Source organism: Equus quagga, chromosome 15 (assembly GCF_021613505.1).
Source record: "Equus quagga isolate Etosha38 chromosome 15, UCLA_HA_Equagga_1.0, whole genome shotgun sequence".
Taxonomy (NCBI): Eukaryota; Metazoa; Chordata; class Mammalia; order Perissodactyla; family Equidae; genus Equus; species Equus quagga.
Genome location: NC_060281.1, coordinates 75047925 through 75067202, shown reverse-complemented (window position 1 = coordinate 75067202; position 19278 = coordinate 75047925). Strand labels below are relative to the sequence as shown.

The window sequence follows — 19278 nt, the reverse complement described above, 5'->3', positions numbered from 1 at the left end:
CTCCTTCGCTGAGTCGCTCCCCCCCCCCCCCCCCCCATCGATCTTGGCTCTATTTGTGTCCGATGTTTGCCACCCCATTCCCCAGAGGGCCCTGGGTTTGTTTATTTCTTTATTTATTCCCGTGGCTGAGGCGTCTGGGACCTGTGGCTGCGCAGACCCCGAAGTCATAGGCGAAGACGGAGAGAAATTAACCTCCCGCCGCTGCCCCCAGTCGAGCGTGACAGCGCGCGGGCCGGTTGCGTGACTCGTGACGTCTCCAAGTCCTATAGGTGCAGTGGCTGGTGAGATAGTCGGTATCGCCGGGTTGCCTCTTTATTTTATTGGGGTATGCCTGGTAATAAACAGTAATATTTAATTTGTCGAAGACCACAAACCAACTTCGAGCTGGGAGGTACATACTACTCTTGACTGACGCTGGAAGAAGGCTTGGCCTAAACGGGGTCGCTTTTGGGGGTCCTTTCCAAACTCCTCACCTGAACCCCCCTCCCCAGTGAGGCGCCACTCGTGGCTTCTGCGCTGGAAAGAAGAGGTGGGATTTTCGGAGGTGAGTGTCGCCCTGGAGAGGTATTGGGAGGGGGGCATAGGTTTCTCTTAGCCCTTTGCCTGCCCACAGCCCCCTGGCTTCCTGCCCCAGCCCTGCTGAATCCCCCCTCGCAGCCTGGCTCCTTTTCACCATCTAAATAAGAATGGACTCTCTCGCATTTTGCCTTCCAGTGTCACCTGGCCAGAACAGATTCCCCTTCGAGCTTTCAAAATCCTAATTTCACTCAGTGGCCAGCGCTCCACAACCTACATGAATCTGGCTGGGCAATTACTTGGGAGAGTCCGGATTTTTCTCTCTCGGGAGGGGCGTGCAGATTATTTATGGGAATTTATTTTATCCGCAAATCTCTGAGAATTTAGAGGGATTGGAAAAGTCTTTCCGGATTTCCCCTCCTTTTGCCAGAGATTCGGAGAGTCAGCCTCATCCTGAAGCCATGTTTGTTTTCCATCTTTGGCCGAGGTCGCCTCCTTAGCAAGCCCAAAGTCCTCTGAGCTGACATTTTGGAAGGGTGAGGGTGTTTTCACAAATAAATAAACTGCCTTGGCGAAAGGCTGCTTGCAAACAAACCTGGAAGGTGAAGTGAGAACCGTAGCAAATGCTCTGGTCCATTTTCTCCCCGCTTGTCCCACTTTTAGGGTTGGACAATCCACTTTGAAATTTTGCAAGGGTGTGTCAGGCCTGCCCTGGGGTTTTAGTCGGAGGAGCCACAGAGGGTTACACTGGGGTGGCTGCTGATTTTCAGAGCCTTTCTCCTGCCTCCATCCCTCTCCCCAGAGCTTGGCCTGCAGGCCCAAGTCTCTAATCAGAGCCCCAGAAAAGACGTGGGTGAAGGGGGTACGGGAGACAAGGGTGGGAAACAGAAAGGGAGCCCTCACATTTATTCTAAGCACCAATATTTGGTGCTCCAATCTGGGTCTGCTCAGCCTGACCTACTGACTGTGTTTACGCTTCTATTGACCTCTTCAACTCGACCCTCAAAATAATACATTTCAGAGGGGGGAGGGCAGGGAGAGGAGAGTGGAGATGAAAACCCCAGCCAGCCCCCAATGACTGTTTGATTATTTTAATAAAACTGGGCACTGCCTTGTGTACACCTCCAGCCAGGGAGGTCTGGTGGCTCTGGGGAGGGGGGGCAACGGCGATTTCTTGGCATCTTTGATCTCGGCCCCCATCCCAACGCACCTTCACCCTGCCTTCACCCCGGAGTCACTGAGAGTCGGGGTGATGAGTGGGGAGGGGGAGAGATGTCAGGGCGGCTAGCGGCGGCCGGCTGGGCCAGGCGGGGTCAGGCAGCTCTCGTCCTGAGGTCAGCGTTGGAGAGAATGCGGACGAGGCTGCAGTGGAGGCGCGCGGCGGGTGTGTGCACGCGTCCTGCGATCAGACTCCGTCCTCTGCGCAGCCCGCGTCACCGAGATTACTTCCCGGGCAGAAGCCGACCGGGTTTGCGATGATTTGTGCAGGATTTTTTGCAGCCACCGAGCCGCGCTTAGAGAAGCAGAGATGGATGGAGGTTGGGAAGGGGGTGGAGAGGAGGGGGTGATCTCCAGGTCTGGATTTGAGAGTCGTGTTGTGATTTGAGTGTTCGGGAAATCTCATGGAAAAAGTGGTTGGGGGAGGGAGTGGGAAGGGAGAGGGAGGGAGGAGGGAGGGAGAGAGAGGCAGAGGCAGACAGCGTGCAGTGGGATCTAGTTGGATAGGCAATTTCAGTACTTTGTAAGCATCAAGGCAGCCCAACGTCACTGAGCTCAGCTTGTATTTCTGAGAGAGAGAGAGGGCAGGAGAAAGAGAGAGAGAGTCTTACCTCCGATTCCGGGACTTTAACCCTGAAAGCCGCGCTCAGAAAGGACTTGGACCATTCCCAGGGCTGCCTCTGGTCTCTCAACTTTCCCTCCCTGGGGGTGCAAGGAGGGAGCAGGGCACTGAGATTATACTATTGAGGGTGCCCCCCCCCCCAGGCTACTCTTTTGCGTTCTTTGGAGCCCTTCTGGCGCCTGACAACTTGGAAGTCTGTAGGGAGAGCGAGAGCAAGGCGGAGGAGGTGTGTGTTGGAGGTGGGCAGTCGCTGCCGAGCCTGCAGCGGTGGGCGCTCCTTTGTAGGCAGCAGTAGCCGCTAGTCTGGGCAAGCAGTCCCTCCGCATAAACCCCGGAGCCACGATGCCCGCGCCCCCGCCTCGCCGCCGGCTTCCTTACTAGGAGCAAGAAGGGATGCGGTGAATGCACCGGCGTCACCGAGCGAGGTAACCGTCTCCGCAGCTGGCCCGGGAGGCTCGGGAGGGAGCCTGCCGGCCGCGTCGGCTCCGGGAGACGCGAATGGCGGGACTCCAGCCTTGGCCTTGGATTCTGCAGAGCCCGGCTGGCAGAGAGATTTTGCGCGGCCCGGAGCTCCCGGGCGCGTGGATCCAGCCGGGGAGGCGGCCGCGGCTCGGGGAGCGGCGTTGAGGTTTGCAGGACGCGCGGCCTGGTTCTGTCAAACCGCATCTTGTTCGCCCCTGCCAGCCCGGAGCTCCCCGGGACCCTGGCGAGGGCGCGGGGTGGGATTGTCCCCGCGGCCGGCGGTGAATGGGAGCACACGTGGGGGACGCCGGCCCTGCTTTCTTTTGTTGTGAGCAGGCTGCGGGGCTCCCGTCCCCGCTACCCCAAAACCCCAAGGGCGTGGTGAGGCAAGCTGCTGGGGAGTCGGGCCTCAGAAGCTGTCCTTCTCCTTGGCCTCATTCCTGCGTCTCCGGGATGCAGCCTTTGCTTAATTAAGCGGCTGCTAAGATCCTGGGGGCCGTCCTTGCACCCCCTTCCCAGTCTTCCCGGGTTTGGAGGGAGGAAGTCCCTACTTGGGATCGTAGAGAGACTGGAAGGAGATCAGAGAGGAGGGAGGCTCGTCCGGGTTTGAACCGTTCTGCAGCTGTTATTTTGTGCGTTCCAACCTCGTACGCCTGCAAACCCGGGCCATTTTCCGCGTTGCGTCGGACCTAGGCGGCCGAGGCAACGCCGGAAGCCCAGGATTTATCTGGGACCCATTTTGTTCTCGCCAAGCCCGAGCTTGGGCCTGCAGTTCCCGGGAGCCAGGCCCAGCCGAAGCTCAGAGAAGCTCCCTTCGGCCTGGCTGCTCCACACAATGCCCGACCCGGGCTAGAGAGCCAGGAAAGCTAGGAGAATGCGCACCCCCGGCCGGCGACACCACGCTGGCCACCGGCGCCCACAGCGCGCCTCCCTCCGCGCCTCCCTGCGAACTGCTGCGCTGCCGCTTTGCTTTCCTGCCGGGCGGTCTGCTTGGCTCCTTTTTATTTTTAACGTTGCTTAAGGTTGGGGGAAAGGGGAGGGCTCTTAATGTTAAAGGACTTTTAATTTCAAGACCTGTAACTGATCAAAGATGGACGTGAATTCTCTTTCGGACCCGGCCTCTCGATCTGCAAATCTTTTCCGCCTGTGTTTTTGCTTTTGCAAGAGGCGGGTTATTTCAGGCATGCTGCCTGCTGCAGAAAAATATTCCCCTTGCGAGTTTAAATCAAAAGAGCTCTGATGGCCTCCTGTAATTTTGACGAAGAAAAAAAAAATTCTCCAAAGGACACTAGGTTTTTGTTTTGTTTTTGGTTCGTACCCAATGGCTTCCAAAAATACCCAGGCCTTATCTTTATTGGCTCTTCCAGAAGTCCAGACAAATTTGACGGGCAGCTCGCTTATCGCGGGGAGCCTGCGCAGGGGAGATGCGGAGCTCGCCCGTTCGGGATCTGACCGGGGTCTTTCGCAAGAGCCTGTGCGTGGTCATAAAGTAATAGTAATGATGATAATAACAGGACTTTCTGCAGCCTCCTTCAGCTGGGAACGGAGGTGCCGGTAGCTGGCCGCTGGGGGCCCAACTGCTCTTTTCTGTCAGTAGAGCTGCAATTCCAACCTTCTCTCTTCTCTCTCTGCCCCTCTCTCTCTCTCTCTCTGCTTCCCGTCCTCAGAGCAGGACCCCGCGCGGGCACAGGGCCACCGGCACACCATGGCCGACGCAGACGAGGGCTTTGGCCTGGCGCACACACCCCTGGAACCTGACGCAAAGGACCTACCCTGCGACTCAAAACCCGAGAGCGCGCTGGGTGCCCCCAGCAAGTCCCCGTCGTCCCCGCAGGCCGCCTTCACCCAGCAGGTAAGACCTCGCGCCTGGGGACCTTCTGTGGCCACCAGAGCCGGTCTTGCGGGGGAGGAGGGAGGCGGGGAGTCCATTGCTCCCAATTGGCCCCTTTCCTTCTCATCCCCACTCCATTTCACCTTTCTCTGCCCTGCCGCCCTCAGTACCAGTATATTCCAATCCACTTTATTGTGACGATTATCTTTATGGCCAGAGGACTTTTGAAATACATTTAAGTTGCTAGAGAAGCCCTAATTTTCTGGCTATTTGGGGCCGGCTAACAATGGCCCAGATCACTCCTTGCCTGCTGCGCTAGGTGTGGACTAGGCCCTGAGCGCCTCATTAAGGGCCGGGTCAGCGGCCGCTTCAGGTCCGCTTGAGCGATGGCTTGACCCCTCTTTAGATCTTCCTTAGCCTTCGCCTCCGCCCGCCTCCTCCGCGCCGCCGCCGAGACCCACGCGCCACACCATTTGTCTTGGGTCGGGGCCTGGCGGGCTGGCGCGCCCTGGCCGGCGGCGGGGAGCGCACAGGGCTGTGCCGGGAGGGCGCACGGAGCCGCGGGCTCGCCTGGCTGGAAGCTGGGCCGGGACAGAGGGCGAAGCCTCGCCTCGCGCCCTGCCCCCTACACCCTGGCTCTCTGGGCCCTCAAGGCTGCCCTTGTAGACTTAGATGCTTTTGAATAGGGTGTCAGATGGCTTGACGCGGGGTGACTTGAGCAAAAGAGAGACATCTACATAGCTAAAACTCTTTGCGATTTCGCTGCTCGTCCTGGCTGTTTCATCGCCTTTTTCTTTGCCCTTCACGTGTCAGGAAAACGTGTGTATATTTGTAGAGAAGCAGAGAGCAGTGGGCACACAGTTTTGGAAACCTAGATTTTTTTTCTTTTAGAGGAAAGCAAATCCACTTATTAGACGGTTATGGATTATTGCAAAGAGAAGACTTTGTATATAATTTTTTTGCATCGGTTTTGTAAAATAACTTTTAGTCAAAAGTGGAAATGTTAAATGGCTTCAGCTGTGCCCATAATCAAAACAGCTTGAAGTGAACGAAACTGCATGTGAGGGGAGCCTAGAAAGCTTATTGATATAGACATTTGAGAATTAATTTTCGTTTTGGACTGTGGGAGCCTCTTAGAGTATACAGGCATTTAAAATTTTAAATTTCACCTCTGTCGATGTTTGCACCGCCATGGTGACATTAAACAGACGTATATACAGAATTTGCCCGTCTGTATGTTTGCGTGTGGACATCTGGGTGTCGACGTAAGACTATCCTGAGTGTGTTTTTCGAGATTATTATTTTTTTCTTTAGCTGAATTTTGGCTAATGCGGACTAAGAGTGGTCCAATTTTTTGCTCTGCTCCATCCTTCCCACAGACTTTCTGGAGCATCCTGATAGTTGGGGATTTTTCTCTAGCCTTGCGTTGGTGGCATTAGGAGGAGACAGTACTGCGCTGTGGGGATCAAACTTCTCCTGGATGGAGCCTACATAGGAATTCCAGAGCCCAGGGCGCTCTGCAGTGGGCTGGGGCCAGCTTCCAGCCTCTGAGCACACAGGCTCGGGAGGGAAAGAGGAGAAGTGTCGGTGCTTGGGAGGAGTTTGGGGAGGGAAGGCCCACTGCCCGTGCTGGGCTAGTCTGTGTGACTTTTCTCTCCTTCCTGTAGGGCATGGAAGGCATCAAGGTGTTTCTCCATGAAAGAGAGCTGTGGCTGAAATTCCACGAAGTGGGCACGGAAATGATCATAACCAAAGCTGGAAGGTGAGCCGGTCACCTCTGAGAGGGGCCTAGGGAAATCGTGGGAAAGACCTAGAAGAAAAAGTGACTTGGGAGACGAGAGAGAAGAAGGGGAGAAAGGTGAGGAGACAGAGAAGGGAGAGCAGAGCGCCAGAGAAGAGAGAGAATGAATGCATTTTGTTTGAGCCGATTCTGGTTCAGAAGGCACAGAGAACTCCTCCAGGGATCTCCATCAGGGTGGGGGAAATACCTGCAAGATTCAAGTCTGGAAACAGGGCATTTCTTCCAACTGAGCCTTTCGCCCACCTGGTATCAAGAAGAATCAAGAACTTGAGATTGTGCTATTGGGATAGACTAGTAATGAGAGAAAGAGGGTTCAAGAGGGAGAGCCAGCGGGAAAAGAGAGGTGCAGAGAGGACACGGGGATGCCACCGGTCTCAGACTTGATTCCTCGCCCCTAGCCTCCTTCTCACCCTGCCTGACCTTGGAGTGCTTCCAGAGTCCCACCCGATTGCCAAACGCTGACTCGCTGAATGTATTCGCTACTTCCTTCATTGTTTATAGAAAGCAGGCGAAGCCTTTGAAACTGAATGGGGGCTCGGCCAGGCTTTGTATACAGACACCGATAAACACGGCAGTTTCGCCAAGACACTCACCCCGCAGTTCCTCTTAAAAGCTCGCAGAGTTTTAGCTGGAAATGCTAGACTTCTGGGGGAAGGGGTGGGAGGGTCGCGCCACTCCGTATCTCAGTGTGTCTGTGTGCGCGCGCGCACCCAGGCCTGGGGACGTCCTCCCCACATCCCTACCGGTGCCGGACTGGCCGGGAAGGTCAGAAAGCCCCACTGAGCCCAGAGGAGGCGAGGGAAGCCGGAGTGGCCGGTAGGCCCAAGCCACTGAGTGTGTGAAGGGGGAGGGTGGAGCCTCCTGGGCAGACGCCCCCGGTTCTCCAGCCGAAGCCTCCCGCAATAAACTGACAACAGTGACATTTATTATTATTTGAAATTAAACAATGTCTGCTCCCCCGCTCGGCCTGAGTGAACTAGGAGGCGCGTTCTGTTTATAGCAAAGAACTAAGGTCTTCTTCCCATTCTGCCGAGGAAGGAAAGACGCGGCCGGCCGGGGCCTCCTTTCCCCCCCAGCCGGAGCCCAGAGGATTTAACTATAAAAGGCCTGCGAAGCCTCCGCGCCTCCGCCTCCGGGGGCGCGCGCGCGCGGCCGGTCAGATAAACACCGCGAGGCCTGGGTTCCAAGACTGGAAGGGAGAGGCCTCCACTCACCCCTGCCCGTCATCCCCGAGCGAGCCAGGATCCAGCAACTTGTCCTGTCGCCCAGGCCAGCCTTGAGAACGCTCCCTTCCCGGGGCGCGCTCCTCCCAAGGCGGGAAGGGCACGGCGCACGCAGCTCCGCGGCACCGGCGTTCCAACGCCCCGATCCTCTCTCAGGCCCCGCTCTTTCTGAAACCAAATCCGCATGGGTTTTGAATTTCTTTGCCTAGGGCCAAAGAGTTTAGACTCTTCAAGGAAGCGTGCCAGGCGCCTTAGAGAAGCGGTGGGACACTTAGGAATACATTCCTGCTGGAGACTCATGTCAGAGGTCACCAACCGAGTTGTATTCTGGGGGCGGAGGACTGAAGCCAGGACCGGAGGTTTGTGGGCACCCACGGCAGGTGCGTCCCTAGGGCGCACACACCTTGGTGTCCACGTGACACGGCCCCGCTGCGCAGGTGGGCCAAAGCACCTGGCTGGGCGGAAGAGGAGGCCACCTTTTGACTTAGTAAGCTTCCTCCTGCCTCCAAATAAAAAAGTAGGTGTCTGGCTCTGAAAAGAGCGCTTAGCAGGAGTTGACATGGGTGTCCCTCTCAGGCCTTCTTCAAAACTAGTTCTCTAGAAGTCCTCTCCTCCTGGTTTCTGTTTTCCTCCTAGATGTGTGGAGTCACCAGCCTCCTTTCTCATCTCTTTGCCTTTCTTCCCTCCATAACTTTAAGGGCAACCCGGGGATGGATCTTGGCAAGAGCAGAGTGGTGGGCTACTTTTCTCTTACATGTTTCTCAAGGGTTCACTTTCGTTAAAATTTGTGGATGCGCCCTTCAGAATATTGGCATTAATTCTCTCCCCCTCTTCCTCTCTCCCTCTCTCTTCCTCTTTCCTCCCGGTGTCTCTTAGGCGGATGTTTCCCAGTTACAAAGTAAAGGTGACCGGCCTTAATCCCAAAACGAAGTACATCCTCCTCATGGACATTGTTCCTGCCGATGACCACAGATACAAGTTCGCAGATAATAAATGGTAGGCACTGGAAAGGCAAGTGAGGGGGACAGGGAGGCAAGTGGAAACCAAAGTTCCCTCCCCCTGCTGACCCGCTAAACGTTTTTTGAGCTCCTACTGTGCGCTAGGGGCTTTCACTGTCTCTTGCGCGGCATCCTCCTGACCACCCTGAGAGGGAGAAAGAGCAGCCCATTAGCCCCCATTTTATAGCGAGAAAACCGAGGCTCAGAAAAAGTAAAGAGTCTATATCTATTGCCGGACCCGTAGGTTGTGGATTTTTAAAAAGAGTATTGTTACCAAGCGCTGGAGGTATTTCTGGGGGCATAAAACCATTTACGGTTATTTTTTATGAGTTACCTGCTTTGAACATGCCTTTTTATGAAATTGCAAAATCGGCCCGTGGTATTTGAGTTAAACAGGCAAGAGAGAGAGGCCCATTCCTTGGGAAGATTGCTCCCGTGGCTGCCAAGAGCTCAGAGGCTCGAAGAGGTAGCGCCCTTTGAGAGACTTGAAGGAGTTTTCTGGGGTTTTTTTGCACGTTCAGGCTTCTAGAACCTGCCAGTTGTTTGTGGGCAGGGAGAGGCTCTCAAGGCTCGGGGAGGAATGAGGTGGAAGAAGAAAGAGCCGGCGGAGGCTCGCCTGGAAACCGGCCCCAGGCTTCTGGGCACCTGGAATTGCAGATGCCCAAGTGAGACCTGAGAGTCAGGCCATTTCTAGATCATTCTCGTATTCAGCAGCCCTCATGCGACCAACAACTGGCGGGCACCATGCGCACTAACTCTGGGCGGGTCTTGCCTCTCCTCCGTGTAGGTCTGTGACGGGCAAAGCGGAGCCCGCCATGCCGGGTCGCCTCTACGTGCACCCGGACTCACCCGCCACCGGGGCGCATTGGATGCGGCAGCTCGTTTCCTTCCAGAAACTCAAGCTCACCAACAACCACCTGGACCCGTTTGGGCATGTGAGTACCTTGTGCAGCCCGCCCGTGGTCCTCGGTCCACACCTCCTCTCTCTTACTTGCCCTCTCTCTTCTCCCTTCTGCTCGCGTGGTTTCTCTTCTTGGCTCCTCGAGCCCACGCATCTCCTTTCTTGGCTCAAAATTCCCTCCCCTGGTCTGTTTCTCTTTCTACCTCTTGATCCGGCCTTCTTTTCTCTTCTCTTTTCTCCCCCTTCTCATCTCTCTTTCGTTTTCTCTTATTTCTCTCCCTTTCTAATTCAGTTTTCTGTGTCCTCTTCTTCCTCTCTGTCGCCACCTCTCTCCCACTCACATGGGTGCCTCTCTGTACTCCTCCCTGTGGTCCACCATCCACACACTCTGGGTCTGTCTTTCTGGGGTGGCTGGAGATCGGGCCCCATTCTCCTGGCCAGGGACTCACCCTGCATCCCTGCCACCAGCACACAACCCTCTGCCTTTGCTGGGATGGGGCGGCTCAAGCCGCTAGTTCTGGGCCTGGGCACCGGGCCGGTGAACCGGGTCTGCGCCTCAGCCCCGTCTGTGATTAGGGGTGGGGGCTGTGTTTCAGTCCTGCAGAAAACATGGTCCCTCTAGCCTTGGGGTTACTCAGCCCAGACTGCACAGAGGCTGGACCACGTGGGAGCCATATATACCTTCCCTACCCGCTTCCAAATCCTGCGACCCCCCAAGCCAACTGCCCCTCCTTTACAGATGGGGAAACCAACACCCCCAGAGGCAAATTCTGTACCCCTTCCCCCTGTCAGCTCGATACTCTCAGGTTTATGTTTTTCCCAACTTCCAACTTTCCCCTCCCAGCACGATGCCCAGAGCAGGCAAACGTAGACCAGGGTCGTAAACCTGGAGAGGGGGTCCTGGTGAACCCCCAAAACTGCACGCAGGATATTGAGCGTGTGCAGCCCTCCACCCTCCACTAGAATGTGTAGCTTTTAGCAGATTCTCCAGAGGGCATCACTCTCTCTTCCTCAAAGGAAAACAAATGAAGAACAAAACACTGATTTTTGAAAAAATGTTCCTAAATCTCTTCGTTGGAAGTAATTAATCAACAGGACAGAACACAGTCTCTGAATTCAGTGTTTAGAATCCTGCGTGATGATTCCACCGGACAAGTGGGCTCACTGGTCTTCGGGCATTTGACCCTCCAGCCTAGAGAGGAGGTTGGAGTACCCCCACACCGCCTTTGGACATGGGCGTCCAGGGGAGGGGCGGGGCTTGCCCAAGGTCATACAGCTTGTATTGGGAAGAGGGATTTGAGACTAGGTCTCTCGAATTCGAAAGTGGTCCCCATCCTGCCGTTTTGTCTCTTGAGAGAGAATCGACAAACACATAGTCCCCAATTTGGGGACAGGAGGGGACCAGGCGGAAATGGATTTGAGCTGGAAGAAGGACAGTTGTGAAGGCCCAAATGAGAAATCCGCTCCTGTGGGGCCTTAGGGCTGAAGCACTGAACCCACAAGGTCTGTGGTGGGAAGGGGACCACGGGGCCCCCACTGATGCGCTTCATGCCGCTGTCTACCCGTGGTTGGTATGAGATGGAACTGCTGGCCAGCAGGGAAGAGAGAAGGATGGCCCGTTCCCTTTCTGCGCTTTTGGCAGGGAGGAGAAGCTGCAGAAGGGCCTTTCTAGGCGAGATCCGGGGCCTCCTTTCCCTTTAAACCTGGGTGTTCTGCCTACAGCCTCCGGCTTGCTGGTGCACCCCAGCACTGAAGTGACCTCGGGCTTGCCTGGGCACTGGCTGGCCGGCGGCGGGTGGTGTGTACCTGCCGGTACTGAACTGATGCTGTAGGTTAAGCGCTGGGGAGAGATGGGACCACTTTGTAAAGGTCCCGAGTGCATCTCCTGGCTGGCTGGCACCCTTTTGGAGGCTGGGACCCTTTGGTGGGGGCCTCCGTGGAACCTAGGTGCCGGGAAGCAGGACTGTGCCCCGGCCCCATTTCGGCTCCTAGCTTTCCCTCTGCGGCTCTGGGTGTGCTCTTGGGGTCGCGCCAGGGTGCAGGCCTGGGGAAGGCGCACAGCCCCGCCACCAAATTCCGGGCACCCCTGCGGGTCTCAAGTCCTTCCGAAGCCGCGGAAGAGGGAGCGGAGCCCTGCGCTGCTCCAGACTCCCCGGCCGCCATGCATTCCCGCCCCAAACTCCGGACTTGGAGTCCAGAGCCGCCCTAATGAAATTAGGAACCATTAGATCGCCCTCGCGCTGATGTCTCCACACTGTCCCCGGCCGTCAAAGCAATTTGGCTAAGCCGGGACGATGGCCGCGCCGGCTGGGGGCTGCGGCGGCCCGCGGGGCCCTGCTGCGTCTCTCTGTCGCCACGCCGCCCCGGCCGGCGTCGCTATCGGCCAGGGAGGCGGCCGGGCCACGGCAGCCGGAGATTAGAGCCGCGCGGCCGGGGTCGGGGAGCCGCGGGGCCCCGAGCTTCTCGCCCCTCCCCCGGCCGGGCCGCGCTCCCCTCCCCCTCCTCCAGGCCGGTCTCTCGGGTTGGCCCAAGAACCCTGCCCCAGGGTCATCAATGCAAATAATCAAAACCACCGAGACAACCACCGCCGCTCCGGTTTGCGGTCCTGGGGAAAAAGCAGGCCAGATTTTCAGCCCATTAAACGCGGCGATTCGCCCATTCGGTGGGTCTCTATCAGGACGTTTTGGTAAATATTAGCGGGAGCGGCCTCCCGGGAGCGTCGAAACCCAGGCGTCGTCAGAACGACAAACCCAATTTTATTAGTAAGGATGCTCATCTTCTAGGAAGGGCCGGCGGCCCTGGAGGCCCGCCTCGTAATATTGACTGTGGTGGTTGGAAACACAGTACAGCGACAGCCGTTAAGACCCCACTTGTCCTGGGACCACCCCAAACGTGGAGAAGATAGGAAGGAGAAAGAGAATATTTCCAGAAAAGCAAATGCAGCAGTTCTGTCTGGGGCCAAGTCTGGAGATAATTCCAGTTGTGGAGCCTGAAATGTTGATGAAATTGGAGGAAGGGAAGCTCGAGAGGAGCCGGGCCCTGGTAGGATGGGGGAGTGGGGGTGCTTCCTCCCCATCTCACCATCCTTAGAGTCCCCCCATTTTCCTTTTTTCATTGACTCAGCTTTGCACATTCTCCAAACAAAGGTCCAAGCCCACGAGTTTTATTCCAGTTCTGCAAACTCTCGGTCTTTTCCTTTGCATCTTTTAGAGTTTGTTATTTTGGGGATGGGGGAATATTTGTATATTTGTTTGTTTGTTTGTTTGTTTCTTCCCCTCTTTCATTCCAAAACTGTCGCCCAGGCTTCCTGGGGGCGCCAGTTCCTTGCTCCAGACTTGCTTTGCTCTCTTTGGGGACGGGAAGTTTCCTACGCAGAGAGTTAATTTATTAAGCAAACTTTATTAAGAATTCTGATTTACTGCCGTGTGTGCTTTGGGTGATTCTTGGAATATTACCCTGGCTTTTTCTGTTGCAAATTGTCATGTTTGAAATGTTTCTTTTTAATGAAATCACTGGTCCTCTTTCAAAACCGGAGAAAAAAATTGGACTATTTTTCGAGAGCCTATATAAAGAGGCTAATTTGGGGGGTGGGGTGTGGGGTTTTATCTGGAAACAAAGCGGTTTTGATTTTTCTTACAATCTCATTTTCTTTATTATTTTTAGATTATTCTAAATTCCATGCACAAATACCAGCCCAGATTACACATCGTGAAAGCAGACGAAAATAATGGATTTGGCTCAAAAAATACTGCGTTCTGTACCCACGTCTTTCCTGAGACAGCGTTTATCGCGGTGACTTCCTACCAGAACCACAAGGTAAGCTGGATGCCCAGGAGCTGGTGCCGGGGCCACCAGCTCGTTTGCATGAGTCTGCAGGGGTCTCCTCCGAAACCTTACCTTACTGGCAGCTTCATTCCTCCAGGAAGCAGGCACCAACTTCTGCCCCAGGGGGCTGGGAGCAGGGGCAGATCTGCGGGCTCCGGATTGCAGCTGTTTGTACTAAATTCAGGGGCCTGGCACAACTGTCTGACACACACAGGTACACCCGTCAGAAACGAGCTTGGCAAACCACACATGACCACATGCGCAAGTGCAATGAGAAAGCATCCCACTGCATTCATGAAATGATGCCTGGGAAGAAGATCGCTTTATTGCACGGCTCCTTGCTCTTGGCGGGAGACCCGCTGCCACCCTTCCTGGGGACACCTTTTCTGTGGGGGTCAGACTCCTTCTCCCTTCCTCTGCCCCTTGGATGCATTTCAACGTAAATCTGGGCAGGTGGCAGAGTTGCCCGAAACCTTGGGTGATTGTTTCAGCAATTAATGACCCCAGGCCACATACTAAAGCAAAGCGTGTGTTAAAACAGAAACAAAAACCGAGCAACCTGTGCCACCGGCAGCCTAGAGCACCCCTCCCAGGTCTTGGATAAGATCCTGCAAGACCACAGCTTGGTGAGGGAAAGCGTGCATGTGGCCATGCATCGTCGTTCAGGAGATCACAGCCGCAGCGAGCGCCGAGTAGAAGCGGAATGGTGCAGGTCACTTGCATCGACATTAGGCCCCCCGCTGTTCAACATCCAGGCTCTGATTAGGGCATTTCAAAGCTTGGCGGTGATACTGGAACAGAGCCCCCATAACCCCGAGTTTGGGCAGTATTGTCTATTTTTCCTCAGGAGAAAAGGCTTGTTTTGATCTGTCATCGTTCTCTTTGGTTCTTTAGAAACTTGAGTGCACGTGGATTCATTTTATTGGGGGGCGTGAGGTGCAGGATTTAATGAGTCCTAAACCTTGTTATGAAAATATCTGGAGTCTGGAAAGGCAAGATATAGGGGCTGGGGAGGGGCCATGGCCACTGTGGGGTTGTAGACTGTTAGGAAAATTAAGCAGTGCTTTGGGGTTAGAAGGCTGTGTAGGGGAAAGTAGGGGGGATCCATATGGGATCGGTGGGGGCGGGTCACGTGGACGACTGACAGAGATCTACGTGGGGATGGTGACGCCCCTCCCCCTCCCCAGCTCCCATCCCCACCTGCAAGATAAGGGTGTGGGGGGAGTATAGGGGCTGTGGGGCCAGGCAGGAGAGGCCTGGGGGGGGGGGTGAGAGATGGGTTTAGCACCCTAAAGCCTCTAGTCGCCCCGTGAAGGTCATTCCTGTCCAGGCTGGGTGTCAGATAATCCACCCCGTGAAGCCAGGGCTGTGAGTAATCTCCAAATTCAGATTGTCAGTGACCAGGCCAAGCTGTGATGGATGGTCCCTTGTAGGCCACAAGGCCTATCTGGGAACCCAGGTCTTGAGAGATCGTCCCTCTAGGAGAAAATTCACTCCTCGCAGAATGCCATTGCTTTATAAAGGGGCAGAAGGATTTTTCTGAGTTCCCCCCACTCGTTGAACCAATAAGAGAAGAAACATTAAAGTCAAATGCCCTGAAAGTTGCAAAACTATTTCAGGCTAATTTGAGTCTGGCTGCTAGAAACCTGTTTGCTCTATGGCTGCTGTAAACCTGTGTTTATCTTTGTGGTGACAGTCACAGGGAAAAAAAAATTGGAAAAAATAGCACCAAGGATGCCCAGTTCCCCATATATATATGCCTAGCAGCTTCCAGACCTGGAAGAGGGTCCAAAACTATGTTGGATCTTTTTCTTTTTCTTTTTGCCATGAAAGCCCAGGTTCATCCAGAAAGGGCAAGAAGTGGTAGACACCTGAAGGTGACCTGCTGAAGAAGGATGCGGGTGCTCCGTCCTTTGGGGAGAATTCCTAAGCTCCGTGTAGTTATGGTCTTAGGGTTCATCAGGGGTGGGCAGGTCTGGGGGAGCACACATTCTCTCTCTCTTGCTTTATTAAGGCATAATTGTCAGACCATAAACTGCAATATTTGAAGAATACGATTTGATAAGTTTGACTTTTGTATATACCCACGAAACTGTCACCACAACCACACGTGAAAGTACCCAACACCCCCCAGATTTCTTAAATTTTTTAAAAGATGTCTTCCCCGATGAATATAGTTAGCGATCTATGTGCACAAAGGGGTGTCTGCCCAGTGGGATGTGTACACGTGCGTTTTGAGCACAATCTAGGAGATTGTGTGTCTGAATGCCTGTGTGTCTAAAAATGTGCATCTCCAAATACGCATTTGGATCTGTGCGTATCTGGTGACCACGCCAAGGGTTCATACCCAGGAATTGCTTTTTTCTTTATCGGTTCATCCAGGGAGTCCAGCCGAGTTGTACGTAAAGGTCTTTTTAGCCAACCTGCCACCCAGAAGAGGGATTTCCTAGGAGACGAGTTTTGGTCCCTCTCTCCCATGTTAGGTTTTCTCCCTGTTTTAGTCGTACACTCGCAGAGGCACCTCTTTTCTTTGTGAGGAGTGAATCCCAAGCAGGACTCCCTTCCAGGGAAGTCTAGGGCCCCTGCAGATGGTGCCCCGCGTGGATATACAATGTGTGATTTACCTAGGCGCACGAGGCTGGTGTGATTTGTGGACTTTGTCTTGTGACTTTATTGTCCCACCTAGAGCAGATGTTGAGATTCCTGACTTCACGGGTCAAAGCCACCTGGGCTCTTAGCCACCGTCACGTAGGGTGATGCAGAGAGTCTGGAGGCAGACTGCCCGGGTTCAACTCCATTTGACTCAGGCAAGTGGCTTCACTCAGTTTTTCCCATCTGCAAAATGGGGTGCTAAGAGAATGAGCTGTTGTTATCATGATGAGAATTAAATGAGATCATCCTCAGCCAGCGTGCAGTGCAGAGCCCGGCACAGGGGATGTGCAGAGTGTTACCTGATTCCATTGATTGGCTACTTGACTGATATTAACTGAGCATCTGCATCCAAAACGCAGGCTCTGGAAAACTCTTGGCCTGCCCTGACTGTTTCAGAACCTGAAAGACTGAGATTTTAAATAGGTTCTTATTACTGTGGTTGAAAAACAATGACAAATGTTAGTCTTTGTGGTTTGGTTAATTCATTTGCTGATCATGGCATCAATTCAAGGACTATTTGCCCAGCCTATGCTTTGGGTAAATGGGCAGGGAAAGAAAAGCAAATGCCTGTATTAAATTGCCAGGTCCATTTGGGAAAATACAAGCTACCAATTTTTGGTTAAAAGGGCTCAGTGCCTCCAGAATGATCTTTCTCCCCTGGGCTGCAGGTACCAGGTGGAGGCAGGGCTGCGGTGGAGTTCACTTCTTACGCTGCGCTCACACACCCGTATACCACGGGGCTCCTAATGACACGACATATTTCCTCAGCCCAGATGTGATCCCAAGCTGGATTTGAGAGTTATTTCCCCAGATGGTTGACAGCTTGGAAAAGATATTTAAAAACTTGAATCTTCCCCAGCGACGTTCACTCTGTGAAACACGTTTTTGTAAGGTTTTCACTGCGCTTGTCAGCAGCTCCCAGAGCAATCCTAGAAATACTTAGGTGTTAAAAAAAAAAAGGTCGTGTGGGCATTTCATTTCCCTGCTCTTGCAACAATGGCTGTGTATGCAAGCATGTCTATCCTCCGATATTAACTTACTTTGCCATTAAAAGGCATTTTCCTCCTGCTTAAATCATTGTGTAAGGAGCCTGTATTTATGAGGTACGAGCTTTCTGGTTGGGACCAGGAAATGAACCCCTAATAGAGAGACATAATTAAGATTTTTGGCCCTCGTGAGGGTTTTTTTTTTTTCAAAAGCAAGAATTCACAACAATTATTCTCATTAATTTTTACAACCTCTGTCTCCCTGGTTGGAGCTGGCATTTATATTTGTTTTTCCCCCTCTCTCCCCCGGATATCCGGTTTTATGCGGATTTTGGGGGGAGTACGTTTGTATGAGAAATGGAAGTCAGTTTCAGCAGAGTCTTTTGGTAGAACTCAGACCTACAAGTGTATAAGTTAGTGTGTCTGGGAATGAGCTGGCTGACACGCAGCGTATTAGCCAAAGAATGTCAGAGACAGGGTTATAGTATGTGAGGAGCTATATAGGAACCAAGACGGACGGTTTCACCTGCAGCTGAGTATGTAAGTTACTGTTTCTTGAGGGTAATTCTTATGTCCTATAGGCATCTGTGCTCGCTCGACAGAGCCAGACATAGGTAAGATCAACATACTTCAGTGTATATGTGGCAAATTGTGCTTATCCTGTGCAATCGTATTTTTGGATGCTGCGGAGGTAAGGAAAGAATTAGGTAGTAATAGACCTGTTTGAGGTGCAAGATACGGATTTGAGCAAAAGATTTTTGCTGATAAAATGCGAAAATCCACCCTTTTCTTTTTTCTTGGATAATTTTTTTGTCCTGAGCTCTTGGTGGAGCAATGACATCAGGGACTAGGCATTAATTCAGCTCTGATGCCACATCCACACCCTCATTGTCATCCATTCTTTCGGGAGCTGGCTTCAGTCACTGAGGCTGGGGATGGGGGACTGGAGGGGGCGGTGCAGGGAGTCAGGCAAGGATTCCCTCCACCCTTTTTTAAATGATCTAATTTTTACCTAACTTTGTGAGAATCTTTGCTTTAAAAAAAATGATTTATGGTCCATTGCATTGCATTTTATTGTGATAAAACCTGGGTAGGGGGGCCGGCCCTGTGGCGCAGCCATTAAGTGTGCACGTTCTGCTTCGGCGGCCCGGGGTTCACTGTTTCGGATCCCAGGTGTGGACATGGCACCGCTTGGCAAGCCATGCTGTGGTAGGCATCCCACATATAAAGGAGAGGAAGATGGGCACGGGTGTTAGCTCAGGGCCAGTCTTCCTCAGCAAAAAAGAGGAGGATTGGCAGCAGATGTTAGCTCAGGGCTAATCTTCCTCAAAAAAAAAAAAAAAAAAAACCTGGGTGGGAGAGAAAGCCCGATTAAGGGATGGGGTTTTGGACTCAAAATAGAACTGAATTCAGGTGTACCCACTTTAAAGACTGTTTTCCAAAGGAATTTTATGGACTTTTCTACTCATTCTGAAGAGTCGCGTCAGAATCAGAAAGTTGCAGGAATGGGTTCAGTTAAAAAAGTGAGGGACGAGGAAATGTGTATACACCTTAATAGCCACACATATTTAAAAACTTTTAAAATAGATTTTATTTTTTGAGAGCAGTTTTAGGTTCACAGCAAAGTTGACTGGAAAGGGCAGAGTCCCCGTATGCCCCCTGCCCCCTCCCACACAGCCTCCCCCGTTACCAACATCCCTCGCCAGAGTGGTACCCTTGTTATAATCGATGAACCTACATTGACGCATCGTTATCACCCCGAGTCCATAGTTTGCATTCGGGTTCACTCTTGGTGTTTGATTCTCTGAGTTTGGACAAATGTATAATGAGAGACATATATTTGTCATCATAGCGTCATACAGACAGTTTCACTGCCCTAAAAATCCTCTGTGTTCTGTCAATTCATCCCTCCCCCCGGCAACCACTGATCTTGTCCTGTCTCCATAGTGTTGCCTTTTCCAAAATTTCATATGGTCAGAATCATATAACATATTTAAAAATGTTAATTTCACGTATGTTTTTACGGTGAACATGCACACATTTACATATACCTGGTAATTTTATATTCCTTATAGAGTTTTGGAGTCAGAAGGAAAACTTATAAGGCCATCTCTTCCAGAACACAGAACATACCAGAGGGCCTGCCCCCTGATGGACAAAGTATGGGTGCATTCATTAATTCCTCCTAGTTTCTCAAAGAAACGACTCATTTCTCAAAGCATATGACTCTACTACTGGGGGTC

At 53.0% G+C, this 19278-nt stretch overlaps 1 protein-coding gene across 3 annotated transcripts in view; it reads left to right on the top strand.

The window, feature by feature from the left end:
• The first annotated feature begins 68 nt into the window (after positions 1-68).
• TBX5 (T-box transcription factor 5) overlaps positions 69-19278 on the top strand; it is a 45204-nt gene continuing 25994 nt past the window's right edge. Inside the window, exons 1-7 of one of the 3 annotated variants that reach the window (XM_046638914.1) lie at positions 1728-2054; positions 2642-2781; positions 4486-4670; positions 6317-6411; positions 8550-8669; positions 9459-9606; positions 13236-13388. In XM_046638914.1, the coding sequence (XP_046494870.1) occupies positions 4524-4670; positions 6317-6411; positions 8550-8669; positions 9459-9606; positions 13236-13388 (663 nt within the window). In that variant the 5' untranslated portion in view covers positions 1728-2054; positions 2642-2781; positions 4486-4523. Of the gene's footprint in view, positions 545-1727; positions 2055-2490; positions 2782-4485; positions 4671-6316; positions 6412-8549; positions 8670-9458; positions 9607-13235; positions 13389-19278 lie in introns of those variants that run through there. The other 2 variants (XM_046638913.1, XM_046638915.1) reach the window with 2 other exon arrangements.